Source organism: Salvelinus alpinus, chromosome 12, assembly GCF_045679555.1.
Source record: "Salvelinus alpinus chromosome 12, SLU_Salpinus.1, whole genome shotgun sequence".
NCBI lineage: Eukaryota > Metazoa > Chordata > Actinopteri > Salmoniformes > Salmonidae > Salvelinus > Salvelinus alpinus.
In genome coordinates, this window is record NC_092097.1 from 11,996,381 (window position 1) to 12,013,502 (window position 17,122).

A 17,122-nucleotide genomic window follows, 5' to 3' on the forward strand; every position below is an offset into this window, starting at 1 on the left:
TGATTGATCGTACATTCCAATACAGTAGTTGGCGGCATGCACTTTAAACGTTTGTTTGCGGACCGCCATGATATCAAAGAAGAAGAAGAAGAAAAAGAAGCGCGCGAGATAGAAACTTGAGCGCGGACTAACGTTAGTGTTGTCAGCAACACAGAAGTGGAGTACCCAGCCCTCCGACAAAATACAGTTTCATGGACGTGGATTCAATACGACAAACACAGATTTGCTCATGGTATATAGTTCGCGAATCTATGCACGACGTGGTTGACAAAATATACAATTGTATTTTAGCGGTAAAACAAAGATAAATGTCCTGGTGGTTGCGCGGGTAAGTAATCTGATTTTAACCTTGTTAAGGTTACAGCAGCTGTTGGACAAATATCAATGTCGATTCCACATCCTATGTTTTCAATAGGACAGGGATCTATGCACCATTTATAAGTTATGAGATTACAGGATGTCATTGATTATTTTTGCGCGTTTACGTGATTTGAATGAGCTTTTGTAACCCTACCAGGGGTGATGTCAGATGTTTTGAACGTTAGCTAGCCAAATGTCATGAAACAAATGTATCTAAGGAATTTTCTAATACATACCGGAGTAATCGGAAAGCTCGAAATGTCTGCCACAAACGTTAGTTAACTGAATCTGGTTGTAGTATCTAACTATGTAGCTAGTGAATCAAAATGTATTGTGTGACAATTTACGTATGCGACTCACCCATGTCAGCTACTTTTCAGGGAATAGAATGCATGCATACTAGATTTGGGGGCTGGTCAGTTTCTGTTAAAGAAAGAATGCTCTAGGTAATCTCTGCATGGGTTTGATCTCTACCACACCCTGTTGACTGGTTGCTTGTCTTTCCAGAGAGGATAGGGAGGAGGCTATGTATCAGGACACCGACTCTGATGTGGCTGAACAGAGAGATGGTGGAAAGGTCAAAGTGAAATGGACACAAGAGGAGGTGAGTTCATTTATAGATCAGGGGGACATGGTTGGTTATTTGCAACAAGTGGGGAAGAGTTGGCTACTTTGCTCTTCATAAAATGACTGTCCTTTATTCTCAGGATGACAATCTGAAAGCATTGGTCCAAAACCTGGGACCAAATGACTGGAAACACATAGCCAGTTTTTTACTGGTGAGTTATATCGACAGATTACAGTATATATTCTGTAATATCCAGTTGACAATGCAAATAATACAACTGAAGCGTTTAAAATAGAAAAGACTCCAATTTGCTGTCTGAAGGGTTGTGTGGTTTCTATTGCATAAAATCATTAACTGTATGGTAACGCTTCTGCACAGAATCGCTCAGAACACCAGTGCCAGCACCGCTGGTTGAAGGTTCTGGATCCAGATCTGGTTAAAGGGCCTTGGACCAAAGAGGAGGACGAGAAGGTAAGTGGTGTGATGGCGACCATTCTACAATCACAGGGTTCACACAAGGTGCTTAAAGTACTTGAATTTGGCACTCTGAAATTCAAGTACAGGAATACCTTGAAAATCTGACATTTTCTCAAATTAAAATAAGAGAACAGAAAATTATCAAATATGTTTATGAAAAATATTAGAAAAATTGATTTGTCTTTATTTTTCAAGCAGACTACCCAGTTTTATTTCCTCATGTGTTTCGTGCTCTGGTTGCCAGGCTAGCTCGCTCATTCCACCCACACTGCCACTCAGCCAGGCAGGTACAGAACTGACTGATTAGGCGCCACTAAATGTCACATCGATAGCTAAAATGCTGGGCAAATGTAGATTCAATCCTGCCTTTTGTGCGTATGGAGAATTTCCGGGATCTTTTATTTCAGCTCATGAAACATGGGAACAACACTTTACATGTTGTGTTTTTTAAAATTTGTTAATTTCACCTTTATTTAACCAGGTAGGTCAGTTGAGAACATGTTCTCATTTACAACTGCGACCTGGCCAAGATAAAGCAAAGCAGTGCGACACAAACAACAACACAGAGTTACACATGGAATAAACAAACGTACAGTCAATAACACAATAGAACAGAAATCTATATACAGTGTGTGCAAATGAGGTAAGATTAGGGAGGTAAGGCAATAAATAGGCCGTAGCGGCGAAGTAATTACAATTTAGCAATTAACACTGGAGTGATAGGTGTGCAGAAGATGAATGTGCAAGTCGAGATACTGGGGTGCAAAGGAGAGAAGAAGAAAAAATCCTCCTGATTTCTGCTTACAAGCAAAAATTAAAGCAGGAAGCACCAGTGACTCGATCAATAAAAAAGTGGTCAGTTGAAGCAGATGCTAAGCTACAGGACTGTTTTGCTAGCACAGACTGGAATATGTTCCTGGATTCCTCTGATGGCTTTGAGGAGTACACCACATCAGTCTTTGGCTTCATCAATAAGTGCATCGATGACGTCTCCACAGTGACCGTACGTACATACCCCAACCACAAGCCATGGATTACAGGCAACCTCCACACTGAGCTAAAGGGTAGAGCTGCCGATTTCAAGGAGCGGGACTCTAACCTAGAAGCTTATAAGAAATCCCGCTATGCCCTCCGACGAACCAATACAGGACTAAGATCGAATCGTAACACACCGGCTCTGACGCTCGTCGTATGTGGCAGGGCTTGCAAACCATTACAGACTACAAAGGGAGCAGAGCCGAGAGCTGCCCAGTGACACGAGCCTACCAGACGAGCTCAACTACTTCTATGCTCATTTCGAGGAAAATGACACTGAAACATGCATGAGAGCACCAGCTGTTCCGGAGGACTGTGTGATCACGCTCTCCACAGTTGATGTGAGAAAGACCTTTAAACAGGTCAACATTCACAAGGCCGCTAGGCCAGACGGATTACCAGGATGTGTACTACGAGCATGCGCTGACCAACTGGCAAGTGTCTTCACTGACATTTTCAATCTCTCCCTTTCTGAGTCTGTAATACTAACATGTTTAAAACAGACCACCATAGTGCCTATGCCCAAGAACACTAAGGTAACCTGCCTAAATGACTACCGACCTGTAGTACTCACGTCTGTAGCCATGAAGTGCTTTGAAAGGCTGGTCATGGCTCACATCAACACCATTATCCCAGAAACCCTAGACCCACTCCAATTTGCATCATCTGTGGATCTGATAAGGTAGTATGCAATCTCAATTGCATTCCACACTGCCATTTCCCACCTGGACAAAAGGAACACCTATGTGAGAAGGCTATTCTGACTACAGCTCAGCGTTCAACACCATAGTGCCCTCCAAAGCTCATCAATAAGCTAAGGACCCTGGGACTAAACACTTCCCTCTGCAACTGGATCCTGGACTTCCTGACGGGCCGCCCCCAGGTGGTGAGGGTAGGTAACAAAACATCCGCCATGCTGATCCTCAACACTGGGGCCCCTCAGGGATGCGTGCTCAGTCCCCTCCTGTACTCCCTGTTCACGCGTGACTGCACGACTCCATCATTAAGTTTGCCGATGACACAATAGTGGTAGGCCTGATCACCAACAACGACGAGACGGCCTTTAGGGAGGAGGTAAGAGACCTGGCCGTGTGGTGCCGGGTCAACAACCTCTCAATGTGATCAAGACAAAGGAGGTGATTGTGGACTACAGGAGAAGAGGGCCGAGCACGCCCTCAATCTCATCGACAGGGCTGTAGTGGAGCAGGTTGAGAGCTTCAAATTCCTTGGTGTCTACATCAACAACAAACTAGAATGGTCCAAACACACCAAGACAGTCGTGAAGAGGGCACGACAAAGCCTATTCCCCCTCAGGAAACTAAAAAGATTTGGCATGGGTCCTGAGATTCTCAAAAGGTTCTACAGCTGCAACATCGAGAGCATCCTGACCAGTTGCATCACTGCCTGGTATGGCAAATGCTCGGCCTCCAACTTCAAGGCACTACAGAGTAAAGGTCGACCGATTTTATAATTTTTCAACTCCGATAGCGATACAGATTTATTGGAGGACCAAAAAAAGCAGATTATTTATATATTTGTAATAATGACAATTACAACAATACTTAATGAACACTTATTTTAACGTAATATAATACATAAAATAAAATCAATTCGGTTTCAAATAAATAATGAAATATGTTCAATTTGATTTAAATAATGCAAAAACACTTTCTTCTCCAACACTGTATGTGCCATGTAAAAAAAAGCTAACGTTTAAGTTCCTTGCTCAGAGTATGAGAACATATGAAAGCTGGTGGTTCCTTTTTAGAGTTTTCAATATTGCCAGTTAAGAAGTTTTAGGTTGTAGGAATTATAGGACTATTTCTCTCTACCATTTGTATTTCATATACCTTTGACTATTGGATGTTCTTATAGGCACTTTAGTATTGCCAGCCTAATCTCGGGAGTTGATAGGCTTGAAGTCATAAACGGCGCAATGCTTGAAGCGCAGCGAAGAGCAGCTGGCAAACGCAGGAAAGTGCTGTTTGAATGAATGCTTACGAGCCAGCTGCTGCCTACCTCCGCTCAGTCAGACTGCTATATCAAATCATAGACTTAATTAAAATATAATAAACACACAGAAATACAAGCCTTAGGTCACTAATATGGTCAAATCCGGAAACTATAATTCTGAAAACAAAACGCTTATTCTTTCAGTGAAATACGGAACCGTTCCGTATTTATCTAACGGGTGGCATCCTTAGGTCTAAATGATGCTGTTACATTGCACAACCTTCAATGTTATGTCATAATGATGTAAAATTCTGGCAAATTAAACATGGTCTTTGTTAGGAAGAAATGGTCTTCACACAGTTCGCAACGAACCCAACGGACTCTGCTTGCACAGAACGCAAGAGAAGTGACACAATTTCCCTAGTTAAAATAAATTCATGTTAGCCGGCAATCTTAACTAAAAAAAAGAAAGGCATTGATGTTTATGGTTAGGTACACATTGGTGCAACGACAGTGCTTTTTTCGCGAATGCACTTGTTAATTCATCGTTTGGCAAAGTAGGCTGTGATTCGATGATAAATTAACAGGCACCGCATTGATTATATGCAACGCAGGACAAGCTAGATAAACTAGTAATACCATCAACCATGTGTATTTAACTAGTGATTATGTTAAGATTGATTGTTTTTTACAAGATAAGTTTAATGCTAGCTAGCAACTTACCTTGGCTCCTTGCTGCACTCACGTAACAGGTGGTCAACCTGCACGCAGTCTCCTCGTGGAGTGCAATGTAATCGGCGTCCAAAAATGCTGATTACCGATTGCTATGAAAACTTGAAATCGGCCCTAATTAATCGGCCATTACGATTAATCGGTCGACCTCTACTACAGAGGGTAGTGCGTACGGCCAAGTACATCACTGGGACCAAGCTTCCTTCCATCCAGGACCTCTATACCAGGCGGTGTCAAAGGAAGGCCCTAAAAATTGTCTAAGACTCCAGCCACCCTAGTCATAGACTGATCTCTCTGCTACCACACGGCGAGCGGTACCAGAGCGCCAAGTCTAGGTCCAAGAGGCTTCTAAACAGCTTCTACCCCCAAGCCATAAGACTCCTGAACATCTAATCAAATGGCCACCCAGACTATTTTCATTGCCCATCCCCCCCACCCCCCCCTCTTTTACACCGCTGCTACTCTGTTGTTATCATCTATGCGTAGTCACTTTAATAACTGTACCTACATGTACATATTACCTCAACTAACCGGTGCCCCCGCACATTGACTCTGTACCGGTACCCCCTGTATATAGCCTCGCTATTGTTATTTTACTGCTGCTCTTTAACTACTTGTTACTTTTATCTCTTATTCTTATTCACATTTTTTTTTAACTGCATTGTTGGTTATGGTCTCGTAAGTAAGCATTTCACTGTAAGGTACCTGTTGTATTACCTGTTGTATTCGGCGCGTGTGACTAATACAATTTGAGTTCTACTAGACTTCTTTGTGACAGCAAATTTGAGTTTTATCAACAGTCGTCCAGTCAGATCTCAGAATCATGTTTGTTGTACTACAAGAGGGAAATATACCTTCCACTGGCTGCTTTGACTCCTGTCTTGTACTGCAGACATGGAGCCACATTTCCAGACAAACTTCAACCCTGCATTCCTCTCCACAGGTGATACAACTGGTGAAACGGTATGGCAACAAGCAATGGGCCATAGTGGCTAAGCACCTGAAGGGCCGTGTGGGGAAACAGTGCAGGGAACGCTGGCACAACCACCTCAACCCGGATGTGAAGAAGTCCTCCTGGACAAAAGAGGAAGACCTCGTTATCTACAAGGCCCACTGCATGCTGGGAAACCGCTGGGCTGAGATTGCCAAGCTGCTCCCCGGAAGGTAACTGTCTTGACTGGTACTCCAGCTAAGAGAATATCTCTACCATGTCTGTGCTGAAATGTCATGATCACTCAGAACAGCTTCTTGGTCTCCACATATTTTGTGATGAATGCAATTTGAGTGGATTGGTGACATTTAGGGACAGCATTTTGTTCCACATCATTAGTTCACCTTCGTACTCCACATCTTCATTACTACAATATTATGTTCAAATGTGCCCTTCCAGGACAGATAATGCTGTGAAGAACCGCTGGAACTCAACCATCAAGCGTAGGGTTGAGATGGGCTTCTTTAGTGGGGTGGATCCTACTCTGAAGCATCATCAGGTGGACGCAGAGGAGGGCATGGCCCACCACAGTAAAGATCAGCAGGTACAGTTGAAGTCGGAAGTTTACATACACTTAGGTTGGAGTCATTAAAACTTGTTTTTCAACCACTCCACAAATTTCTTGTTGACGAACTATAGTTTTGGCAAGTCGGTTAGGACATCTACTTTGTGCATGACACAAGTACTTTTTCCAACAATTGTTTACAGACAGATTATTTTACTTATTCACTGTATCACAATTCCAGTGGGTCAGAAGTTTACATACACTAAGTTGACTGTGCCTTTAAACAGCTTGGAAAATTCCAGAAAATGTTGCCATGGCTTTAGAAGCTTCTGATAAGCTAATTGACATCATTTGAGTCAATTGGAGGTGTACCTGTGGATGCATTTCAAGGCCCATCTTCAAACTCAGTGCCTCTTTGCTTGACATCATGGGAAAATCAAAAGAAATCAGCCTAGACCTCAGAAAAAGCCCTCCAAGTCTGCTTGATCCTTGGGAGCAATTTCCAAACGCCTGAAGGTACCACGTTCATCTGTACAAACAATAGTACGCAAGTATAAACAGCATGTGACCACGCAGCCGTCGTACCGCTCAGGAATAAGACGCGTTCTGTCTCCTAGAGAGGAATGTACTTTGGTGCGAAAAGTGCAAATCAATCCCAGAACAACAGCAAAGGACCTTGTGAAGATGCTGGAGGAAACGGGTACAAAAGTATCTATATCCACAGTAAAACGTGTCCTATATCGACATGACCTGAAAGGCCATTCAGCAAGGAAGAAGCCACTGCTCCAAAATCGCCATAAAAAGGCAGACTACGGTTTGCAACTGCACATGGGGACAAAGATTGTACTTTTTGGAGAAATGTCCTCTGGTCTGATGAAACAAAAATAGAACTGTTTGGCCATAATGACCATCGTTATGTTTGGAGGAAAAAGGGGGAGGCTTGCAAGCCGAAGAACACTATCCCAACCGTGAAGCACGGTGGTGGCAGCATCATGTTGTGGGGGTGCTTTGCAGCAGGAGGGTCTGGTGCACTTAGCAAAATAGATGGCATCATGAGGGAGGAAAATTTGGTGGATTTATTGAAGCAACATCTCAAGGCATCAGTCAAGAAGTTAAAGCTTGGTCGCAAAGGGGTCTTCCAAATGGACAATGACCCCAAACATACTACCAAAGTTGTGGCAAAATGGCTTAAAGACAACAAAGTATTGGAGTGGCCATCACAAAGCCCTGAACGCAATCCTATAGAAAATTTGTGGGCAGAACTGAAAAAGCATGTGTGAGCAAAGAGGCCTACAAACCTGACTCAGTTACACCAGCTCTGTCAGGAGGAATGGGCCAAAATTCACCCAACTTGTGGGAAGCTTGTGGAAGGCTACCCGACATGTTTGATCAAAGTTAAACAATTTAAAGGCAATGCTACCAAATACTAATTGAGTGTATGTAAACTTCTGACCCACTGGGAATGTGATGAAAGAAATAAAAGCTGAAATAAATCATTCTCTCTACTGTTATTCTGACATTTCACATTCTGAAAATAAAGTGGTGATCCTAACTGACCTAAAACTATAATTTTTACTAGGATTAAATGTCAGGAATTGTGAAAAGCTGAGTTGAAATGTATTTGGCTAAGGTGTATGTAAACTTCTGATTTAAACTGTAGGTTCTGCTTGAAATCAGTTTGACATCTGTGCTATCCTCACTAATCCTTATTTGAATGTTGTGCTGTGAAACATGATTTGTTATGTCTCTACAGATGGACTATGATGGTTCTATGGAGAGGGATTCAGACCAGGACACTACACTGCTGGTAAGAATTCAAACACTGTATGCCGGCTATCTTCTATGTGGGGGTAAAAGGCAGATAAACTGTAGTGTTTTGTGTGACAAATATATAGTGTAGTAGATACAGAGCGTGTTAAAATATCACCAACCTATACTGTTTTTCAAGGTAGAACACATTGTTCTGGTAGCTGTTCATATTCAGTTCATCTGTACTTCTCTCTCTCATACTGAGAGAGCTAATGTCTCAAGCTAATGTCGCCCCTACAGGAGAATGCCAGTACATCCACTGTGAGAGACGGACCAAGGGAAGCAGGCTCCCACAAGGCTGTCTCTCCTCAACAGTCAAAGACACCCAAAAGTGAGCCAGACACCCCAGGACGTGAACTGAATACCAATAGCTGGGTGGTGGACAGCTCAGGCTTCCTCTCTCCCAACGGCCCAGGCTTAAAGGAGGTGATGGATATGGTGGATGGGGTAAGAGTTCTGGATGGATTTTAATACCTCAGTCTTCTTAGTTTCACGACGTTAATCTTATACTTTGCATAAATCACCAAAGAAGTCATATTTGAACAGATATGTAAAACATGATGTAGAGTATGACTAGATTTGGGGCAGACCTAGCTTGGGAAATTATATTTCATTTTAACTGTTTCTTGCCCTCTACCAGGACCTAGATGGATGGTGCAACATGTCTGTCTTTGATCTGCCTGAGGAGAGCCAGAGCCCAGAGCGGACCCAGTTCCGTCTGGAGGGCAGCGCCCTGCAGGAGCTGAGCAAGGGCAACCGGGGAGAGCTGATCCCCATCTCCCCTGGAGGAATCACCCCACCCTCCATACTGACCCGCCGCAGCCGCCGTCGCATCGCTCTATCTCCTGACTCCAACTATTCCAGGACCCCCAAGAGCACCCCGGTCAAGATCCTGCCCTTCTCTCCCTCACAGGTAATCGCTCAACCACCATGACCTAACACACAGTGATATGACTCATCAGTGCCTTTTGCTTAATTCTGAATAATGTGTGTATGTATATATATATCTCTCTCACATACACACACACACACACACTACTGTTCAAAAGTTTGGGGTCACTTAGAAATGTCCTTGTTTTTAAAAGAAAAGCAATTTTTTGGGGTCCATTTAAAATAACATCAAATTGATCAGAAATACAGCGTAGAAATTGTTCATGTTGTAAATGACTATTGTAGCTGGAAACGGCAGTTTTTTTTTATGGAATATCTACATAGGCGTACAGAGGCCCATTATCAGCAACCATCACTCATTGGCACGTTGTGTTCCAATGGCACGTTGTGTTAGCTAATCCAAGTTTATCATTTTAAAAGGCTAATTGATCATTAAAAAACATTTTGCAATTGTTAGCACAGCTGAAAACTGTTGTTCTGATTAAAGAAGTAATAAAACTGGGCTTCTTTAGACTAGTTGAGTATCTGGCGCATCAGCATTTGTGGGTTCGATTACAGGCTCAAAATGGCCAGAAACAAAGAACTTTCTTCTGAAACACGTCAGTCTATTCTTGTTCTGAGAAATGAAGGCTATTGCATGCGAGAAATTGCCAAGAAACTGAAGATCTCGTACAACGCTCTGTACTACGCCCTTCACAGAACAGCGCAAACTGGCTCTAACCAGAATAGAAATGAGTGGGAGGCCCCGGTGCACAACTGAGCATTGAGGACAAGTACATTAGTGTCTAGTTTGAGAAACAGACGCCTCACAAGTCAAAAACTGGCAGCTTGATTCAATAGTACCCACACAAAAACAGGTCTCAACGTCAACAGTGAAGAGGCAACTCCGGGATGCTGGCCTTCTAGGCAGAGTTGCAAAGAAAAGCCATATCTCTGTCCAGTGTCTGTTCTTTTGCCCATCTTAATCTTTTCTTTTTATTGGCCAGTCTGAGATATGGCTTTTTCTTTGCAACTCTGCCTAGAAGGCCAGCATCCCGGAGTCGCCTCTTCACTGTTGACGTTGAGACTGGTGTTTTGTGGAGGTGTGTTGGGTCATTGACCTGTTTAAAAACAAATGATAGTCCCACTAAACCCAAACCAGATGGGATGGCGTATCGCTGCAGAATGCTGTGGTAGCCATGCTTGTTAAGTGTGCCTTGAATTCTAAATAAATCACAGACCGTTTCACCAGCAAAGCACACCACCATAACACCACCACCTCCATGCTTTACGGTGGGAAATACACATGCAGAGATCATCCGTTTACCCACACCGCGTCTCACAAAGACACGGTGGTTGGAACCAAAAATCTCAAATTTTTGGACTCCCGACCAAAGGACACATTTCCACCGGTCTAATGTCTATTGCTCGTGTTTCTTGGCCCAAGCAAGTCTCTTCTTCTTATTGGTGACCTTTAGTAGTGGTTTCTTTGCAGCAATTTGACCATGAAGGCCTGATTCACGCAGTTTCCTCTGAACAGTTGATGTTGAGATTAGAGGTCAACTGATTAATCAGAATGGTTGATTAATTAGGGCCGATTTCAAGTTTTCATAACAATCGGAAATCGCATTTAAAAAAAAATATATATATATTTTTTTACACCTTTATTTAACTAGGCAAGTCAGTTAAGAACACATTCTTATTTTCAATGACGGCCTAGGAACGGTGGGTAAACTGCCTTGTTCAGAGGCAGAACGACAGATTTTTACCTTGTCAGCTCGGGGATTCAATCTTGCAACTTTACAGTTAACTAGTCCAACGCTTTAACCACCTGCTTTACATTGCACTCCACGAGGAGCCTGCCTGTTACGTGAATGCAGTAAGAAGCCAAGGTAAGTTGCTAGCTAGCATTAAACTTATCTTATAAAAAACAATCAATCAATCATAATCACTAGTTAACTACACATGGTTGATGATATTACTAGTTTATCTAGCGTGTCCTGCGTTGTATATAATCGATGCGGTGCGCATTCGCGAAACAGGACTGTCGTTGCTCCAACGTGTACCTAACCATAAACATCAATGCCTTTCTTAAAATCAATACACAAGTATATATTTTTTAAACCTGCATATTTAGTTAATATTGCCTGCTAACATGAATTTCTTTTAACTAGGGAAATTGTGTCACTTGTCTTGCAACAGAGTCAGGGTATATGCAGCAGTTTGGGCCGCCTGGCTCGTTGCGAACTGTGTGAAGACCATTTCTTCCTAACGAAGACAACCAACTTCGCCAAACGGGGGATGATTTAACAAAACCGCATTTGTGAAAAAAGCACCATCGTTGCACGACTGTACCTAACCATAAACATCCATGCCTTTTCTTAAAATCAATTCACAGAAGTAATTTGCCAGAATTTTACGTAATTATGACATAACATTGAAGGTTGTGCAATGTAACAGGAATATTTAGACTTATGGATGCCACCCGTTAGATAAAATACGGAACGGTTCCGTAATTCACTGAAAGAATAAACGTTATGTTTTCGAGATGATAGTTTCCGGATTCGACCATATTAATGACCTAAGGCTCGTATTTCTGTGTGTTATTATGTTATAATTAAGTCTATGATTTGATAGAGCAGTCTGACTGAGCGATGGTAGGCACCAGCAGGCTCGTAAGCATTCATTCAAACAGCACTTTCATGCGTTTTGCCAGCAGCTCTTCGCAATGCTTCAAGCATTGAGCTGTTTATGACTTCAAGCCTATCAACTCCCGAGATTAGGCTGGTGGAACCGATGTGAAATGGCTAGCTAGTTAGCGGGGTGCGATCTAATAGCGTTTCAAACGTCACTCGCTCTGAGACTTGGAGTAGTTGTTCCCTTTGCTCTGCATGGGTAACGCTGCTTCGAGGGTGGCTGTTGTCGATGTGTTCCTGGTTCGAGCCCAGGTAGGAGCGAGGAGAGGGACGGAAGCTATACTGTTACACTGGCAATACTAAAGTGCCTATAAGAACATCCAATAGTCAAAGGTATATGAAATACAAATCGTATAGAAAGAAATAGTCCTATAATTCCTATAATAACTACAACCTAAAACGTCTTACCTGGGAATATTGAAGACTCATGTTAAAAGGAACCACCAGCTTTCATATGTTCTCATGTTCTGAGCAAGGAACTTAAACGTTTGCTTTCTTACATGGCACATATTGAACTTTTACTTTCTTCCCCAACACTTTGTTTTTGCATTATTTAAACCAAATTGAACATGTTTCATTATTTATTTGAGGCTAAATTGATTTTATTGATGTATTATATTAAGTTAAAATAAGTGTTCATTCAGTATTGTTGTAAATGTCATTATTACAAATAAAATAAAATAAATCTGCCGATTTTAATCGGTATCGGCTTTTTTTGGTCCTCCAATAATCGGTATCGGCTTTGAAAAATCATAATCGGTCGACCTCTAGTTGAGATGTGTCTGTTACTTGAACTCTGAAGCATTTATTTGGGCTGCAATTTCTGAGGCTGGTAACTTATCCTCTGCAGCAGAGGTAACTCTGGGTCATTCCTGTGGTGGTCCTCATAAGAGTCATGATGGTTTTTGCGACTGCACTTGAAGAAACTTTGAAAGTTCTTGAAATTTTCCACATTGCCTGACCTTCATGTCTTAAAAGTAATGATGGACTGTCATTTCTCTTTGATTATTTGAGTTGTTCTTGCCATAATATGGACTTGGTCTTTTACCAAATAGGGCCATCTTCTGTATACCCCCTACCTTGTCACAACTCAACTGATTGGCTGAAACGCATTAAGGAAAGACATTTCACTAATTAAGAAGGAACATCTGTTAATTGAAATGCATTCCAGGTGACTACCTCATGAAGCTGGTTGAGTGTGCAAAGCTGTCATCAAGGCAAAGTGTGATTATTTGAAGAATCTCAAATACAAAATATATTTTGATTTGTTTAAGACTTTTTTTGGTTACTACATGATTCCATGTGTTACTTCATAGTTTTGATGTCTTCACTATTATTCTACAATGTAAATATAAAGAAAAACCCTTGAATGAGTAGATGTTCTAAAACGTTTGACCGGCAGTATACAGTACCAGTCAAAAGTTAAGACACACCTACTCATTCCAGTGTTTTTCTTTACTTTTACTTTTTCCTACATTGTAGAATAATAGTGAAGACATCAACACTATGAAATAACACATATGGAATCATGTAGTCACCAAAAAAGTCTTAAACAAATCAAAATATATTTTTGATTCTTCTAAGTACCCTTTGTCTTGATGACAGCTTTGCACACTCTTGACACTTTTTTTTGTTACTACTTGATTCCATGTGCTATTTCATATTTCTGATGTCTTCACTATTATTCTACAATGTAGAACATAGTAAAAATAAAGAAAAACCCCTGAATGAGTAGGTGTGTCAACTTTTGACTGGTAGTGTATATTTTCCTTTATTTTCCCCTAATCCTACCACTCCCCTTAATTGGTGTAAACTAATTTGGCAACAACACTTAGGCTTCTACTTCCAGTTTATACATGCTATATACATTTTACGTACACAGTATATTTTACATTAGTTGTCTTATGTTTGGTTTTTAGTCCCGTCTTTCTGCTACCCCCAACCCCTCCCATCTATCTCTGAAGACCATCCAGTTTGGATTTCCAATTTGCCATATATTTTTCAACTGTCACGAATGATGTTGCCAAAAACACATTCTACCAATTGTTATATCCCTTACATTAAATGCCATATTTTTTGTTGTTGGTACGATTGCAATTGGATGTCGGGGGTCACATTTACTTTGAATATGTTTCCAGTTCCTCAACATGTGGACCAAACAGGACAGCTTTGAACTGGAGAATCCATCCCTCACCTCTACCCCAGTCTGTAGTCAGAAGTCCACGGGTACCACACCACTACACCGCGACAAGACTCCACTCACACAGAAGGAAAACTCTGTGTTTGCGTCCAAGCTGTACTCAAACTCAGTGTATGTAATAATTCATTATTGACACACACATTTCTTGTATGTAATAAGGGATTATTAGGATGCAATATGATGACTCTCTTGTGGCAAAATATAATGTTATTTCATTTTTTATTTTTGTAAAGGTTCATCACACCCAACCACAAGTCAAATCTTGACACCACCCCGCGGACTCCAACTCCATTCAAAAATGCCATGGAGAAGTATGGTCCTCTGCGGCCTCTGGTGAGTCCCTCATTCGCTACAGATGTCAACGAAAGCAACTTAATTGTCTGTGTGTATAATATATTCAATATTCCACTGAAAAAGCATGTTCTCGCTTTGTCTTAGCCTCAGACTCCGAATGAGGAGGACTTGAAAGAAGTCCTCTTGAAAGAGACTGGGATTGAGCTGATCGTGATGGATGAGAGTCCACTTGAGCAAAGACGCAAGCAGGTGGTGAGTGTGATGAAAGATGGCAGGAGGAAGTTTACACCTAAGAAGAACCATAATTTCCTTCAACCAATGCTGTTTCTCAGTTTTATGGAATGGTCTGAATATGTGGTCCATTCCTTTTGGTTCCAGCATCGACCTACAATGAAGAAAGTGCGTAAATCTCTGGCCTTGGATGTCATGGACTGCAAAGAGACGGTCACCTCCAGGCATCAGTCCATTAAGTTTGGGCCCCAACCCTGTCCTAAGGTACATTCATTGGACATGGATGAAATGGTTATGCTGTTATTTTTTATAGTGTTTTCATTGATTTTGGATTTTGGCTTGTCTTTGTTACAGGCTGAGACGTCTCTCAACTCCTCGTCCTTTTGCATGAAGAGGGAATATAAAGAGGAGAATGTTCTGGATCAGGGCTTCTGTTTAGGACCCAGGGAGAGTTGTGCATATTCCAACCCAGTGCCACCAACACCAGTAAGTATCATAATATTATGTCTTGTCATATTTTAGAATTTTTATTTCCCTTGTTTGTTTGTATCTTAAGTTATTGCGTTGTTGTGTCCTTAGATGTCCCAGGCATGGGAAGCAGTGGTATGTGGACGGACTAAGGACCAACTTATAATGACAGAGAAAGCAAGATGTTACCTCCGCTCACTAAAATCCCACGCTCCCAACCGGGCCCTCATCCTGTCCTGAGCCCTCCCTCACTACCAAGATCTCACATGCTATCAGAGTTGGGGAAATTCCTATTTGTGTCTGGGAAGTTTCACTTAAACAACCCTCTATGCCAGCAGCATACCACCCTGCATCCCACTGCTGGCTTGTATCTGAAGCTAAGCAGGGTTAGTCCTGGTTGGTCCCTGAATGGGAGACCAGATGCTGCTGGAAGTGGTGTTGGATGGCCAGTAGGAGGCACCCTTTCCCAATGCCCCAGGGCAGTGACTGGGGACGTTGCCCTGTGTAGGGTGCCGTCTTTCGGATGGGACGTTAAACGGGTGTCCTGACTCTCGTGTCACAAAAGATCCCATGGCACTTATCGTAAGAGTAGGGGTGTCCTGGCTAAATTCCCAATCTGGTCTTCATACCATCATCCCCAGTTTACAATTGACTCATTCACCCCCTCCACTGTAACAATTCCCCAGGTTGTTGCTGTAAATGAGAATGTGTTCTCAGTCAATTTACCTGGTAGAATAAGGGTTAAATAAATAGTTGGATTACAAGTGAGAAAATGTTGTTGCAGAGTTGTGACGTTTCACCAGTGCCCTTTTACCTTTTCAAACAAAAGATGACATCAGTTTTTGACAACTACAACCTTATCAATATGGAGAATTTAGCTAGTTTGACGATATTGTCAATGCTAAGCAAGCTAGCTGTTTATTATTAGCAACATAGCTAGTTTATCAAGATTTGGTTGAAGAATTGTTCTGACCAAAAAGTACATGAATGAAACAAATTTGTATTCCCGTCATCACAACTAAGAAATAGGAAGTTCTGACAAGCATGTGAATGTGGCATAACTCTCTGCTGTGCAGACATTTTCATTGTGTTAAACATGTTTAATGTAACTATTCCAAAGCTTATTGTGTTGGTATTCTTTCATAGCAAGGTTATGTTTGTTATAGGTTTCAAAAAGTAGAGGATACTTGTAAATATGGGATATTTTTTATTGTAGGGCAACTTTGTTATTTCAAGTTTTTCCAAATGTAATGTTTGAATCTACACACACCATTTCCTAGTAAGTTTTACCACAGTCCATCAACAATTGAATAATCCACACTTGCATCACGTTTGTCATACTCAAAAGTAATGTAAAGGTCTATCATAATGTTTTCAATTTGATATCTCAAGTATAGACATCTGCACTGACATCTATCAGTATTGAGTTTCGGTTGTAACTGTCTCATGCATTTGATTACCTGATCAATCAATAATGGATTGAAACAAGTTGACACACAAGTGAACAGAGTTGTTGAGGTGTTGCTGAAATGTTAGTTTCCTATTATCTATTTTTACGTTATGTAGTCTACTAGCCAATCTAAGGTTTATTATAGGCTACTATTTTATTAGGAATAGAAGAATGTGATGTGAATATGAATCACTGTAGAAGAATCATCATACACTCAGGTTGCCATATTCCCATGTCCAAAGTTGTATAGATTTGATAAGATTATGGTGCTTTGAATTACAGAATGTTTCTGCTGAAAACAGATAATTTTCTGCTTGCAGATAACAAGATGTATGAGTAAATCATCTGACTAATGTAAAAAAAATATATAATACATTTTTATGAACAATTTGTAAAATTGTCTGTGCATTTAAACAATGTGTGATTGAACAAGTAATAAATCTATGATGCCATTTTAGAAGTTGCTTTTTATTGACCTAGTAG

General features: G+C 41.3%; 1 protein-coding gene across 1 annotated transcript; it reads left to right on the forward strand.

Annotated features, from left to right (window-relative positions):
• Positions 1–75: 75 nt before the first annotated feature.
• On the forward strand, positions 76–17,096 carry LOC139535538 (myb-related protein B-like). The gene is made up of 15 exons (XM_071335032.1): positions 76–328; positions 868–964; positions 1,068–1,139; positions 1,307–1,399; positions 6,069–6,289; positions 6,516–6,660; positions 8,375–8,428; positions 8,671–8,877; positions 9,071–9,343; positions 14,135–14,307; positions 14,430–14,529; positions 14,635–14,742; positions 14,869–14,985; positions 15,076–15,207; positions 15,301–17,096. The coding sequence occupies exons 1-15, from the start codon at positions 309–311 to the stop codon at positions 15,427–15,429; spliced, it is 1,941 nt and encodes a 646-aa protein (XP_071191133.1). The 5' UTR covers positions 76–308; the 3' UTR covers positions 15,430–17,096.
• Positions 17,097–17,122: the final 26 nt, after the last annotated feature.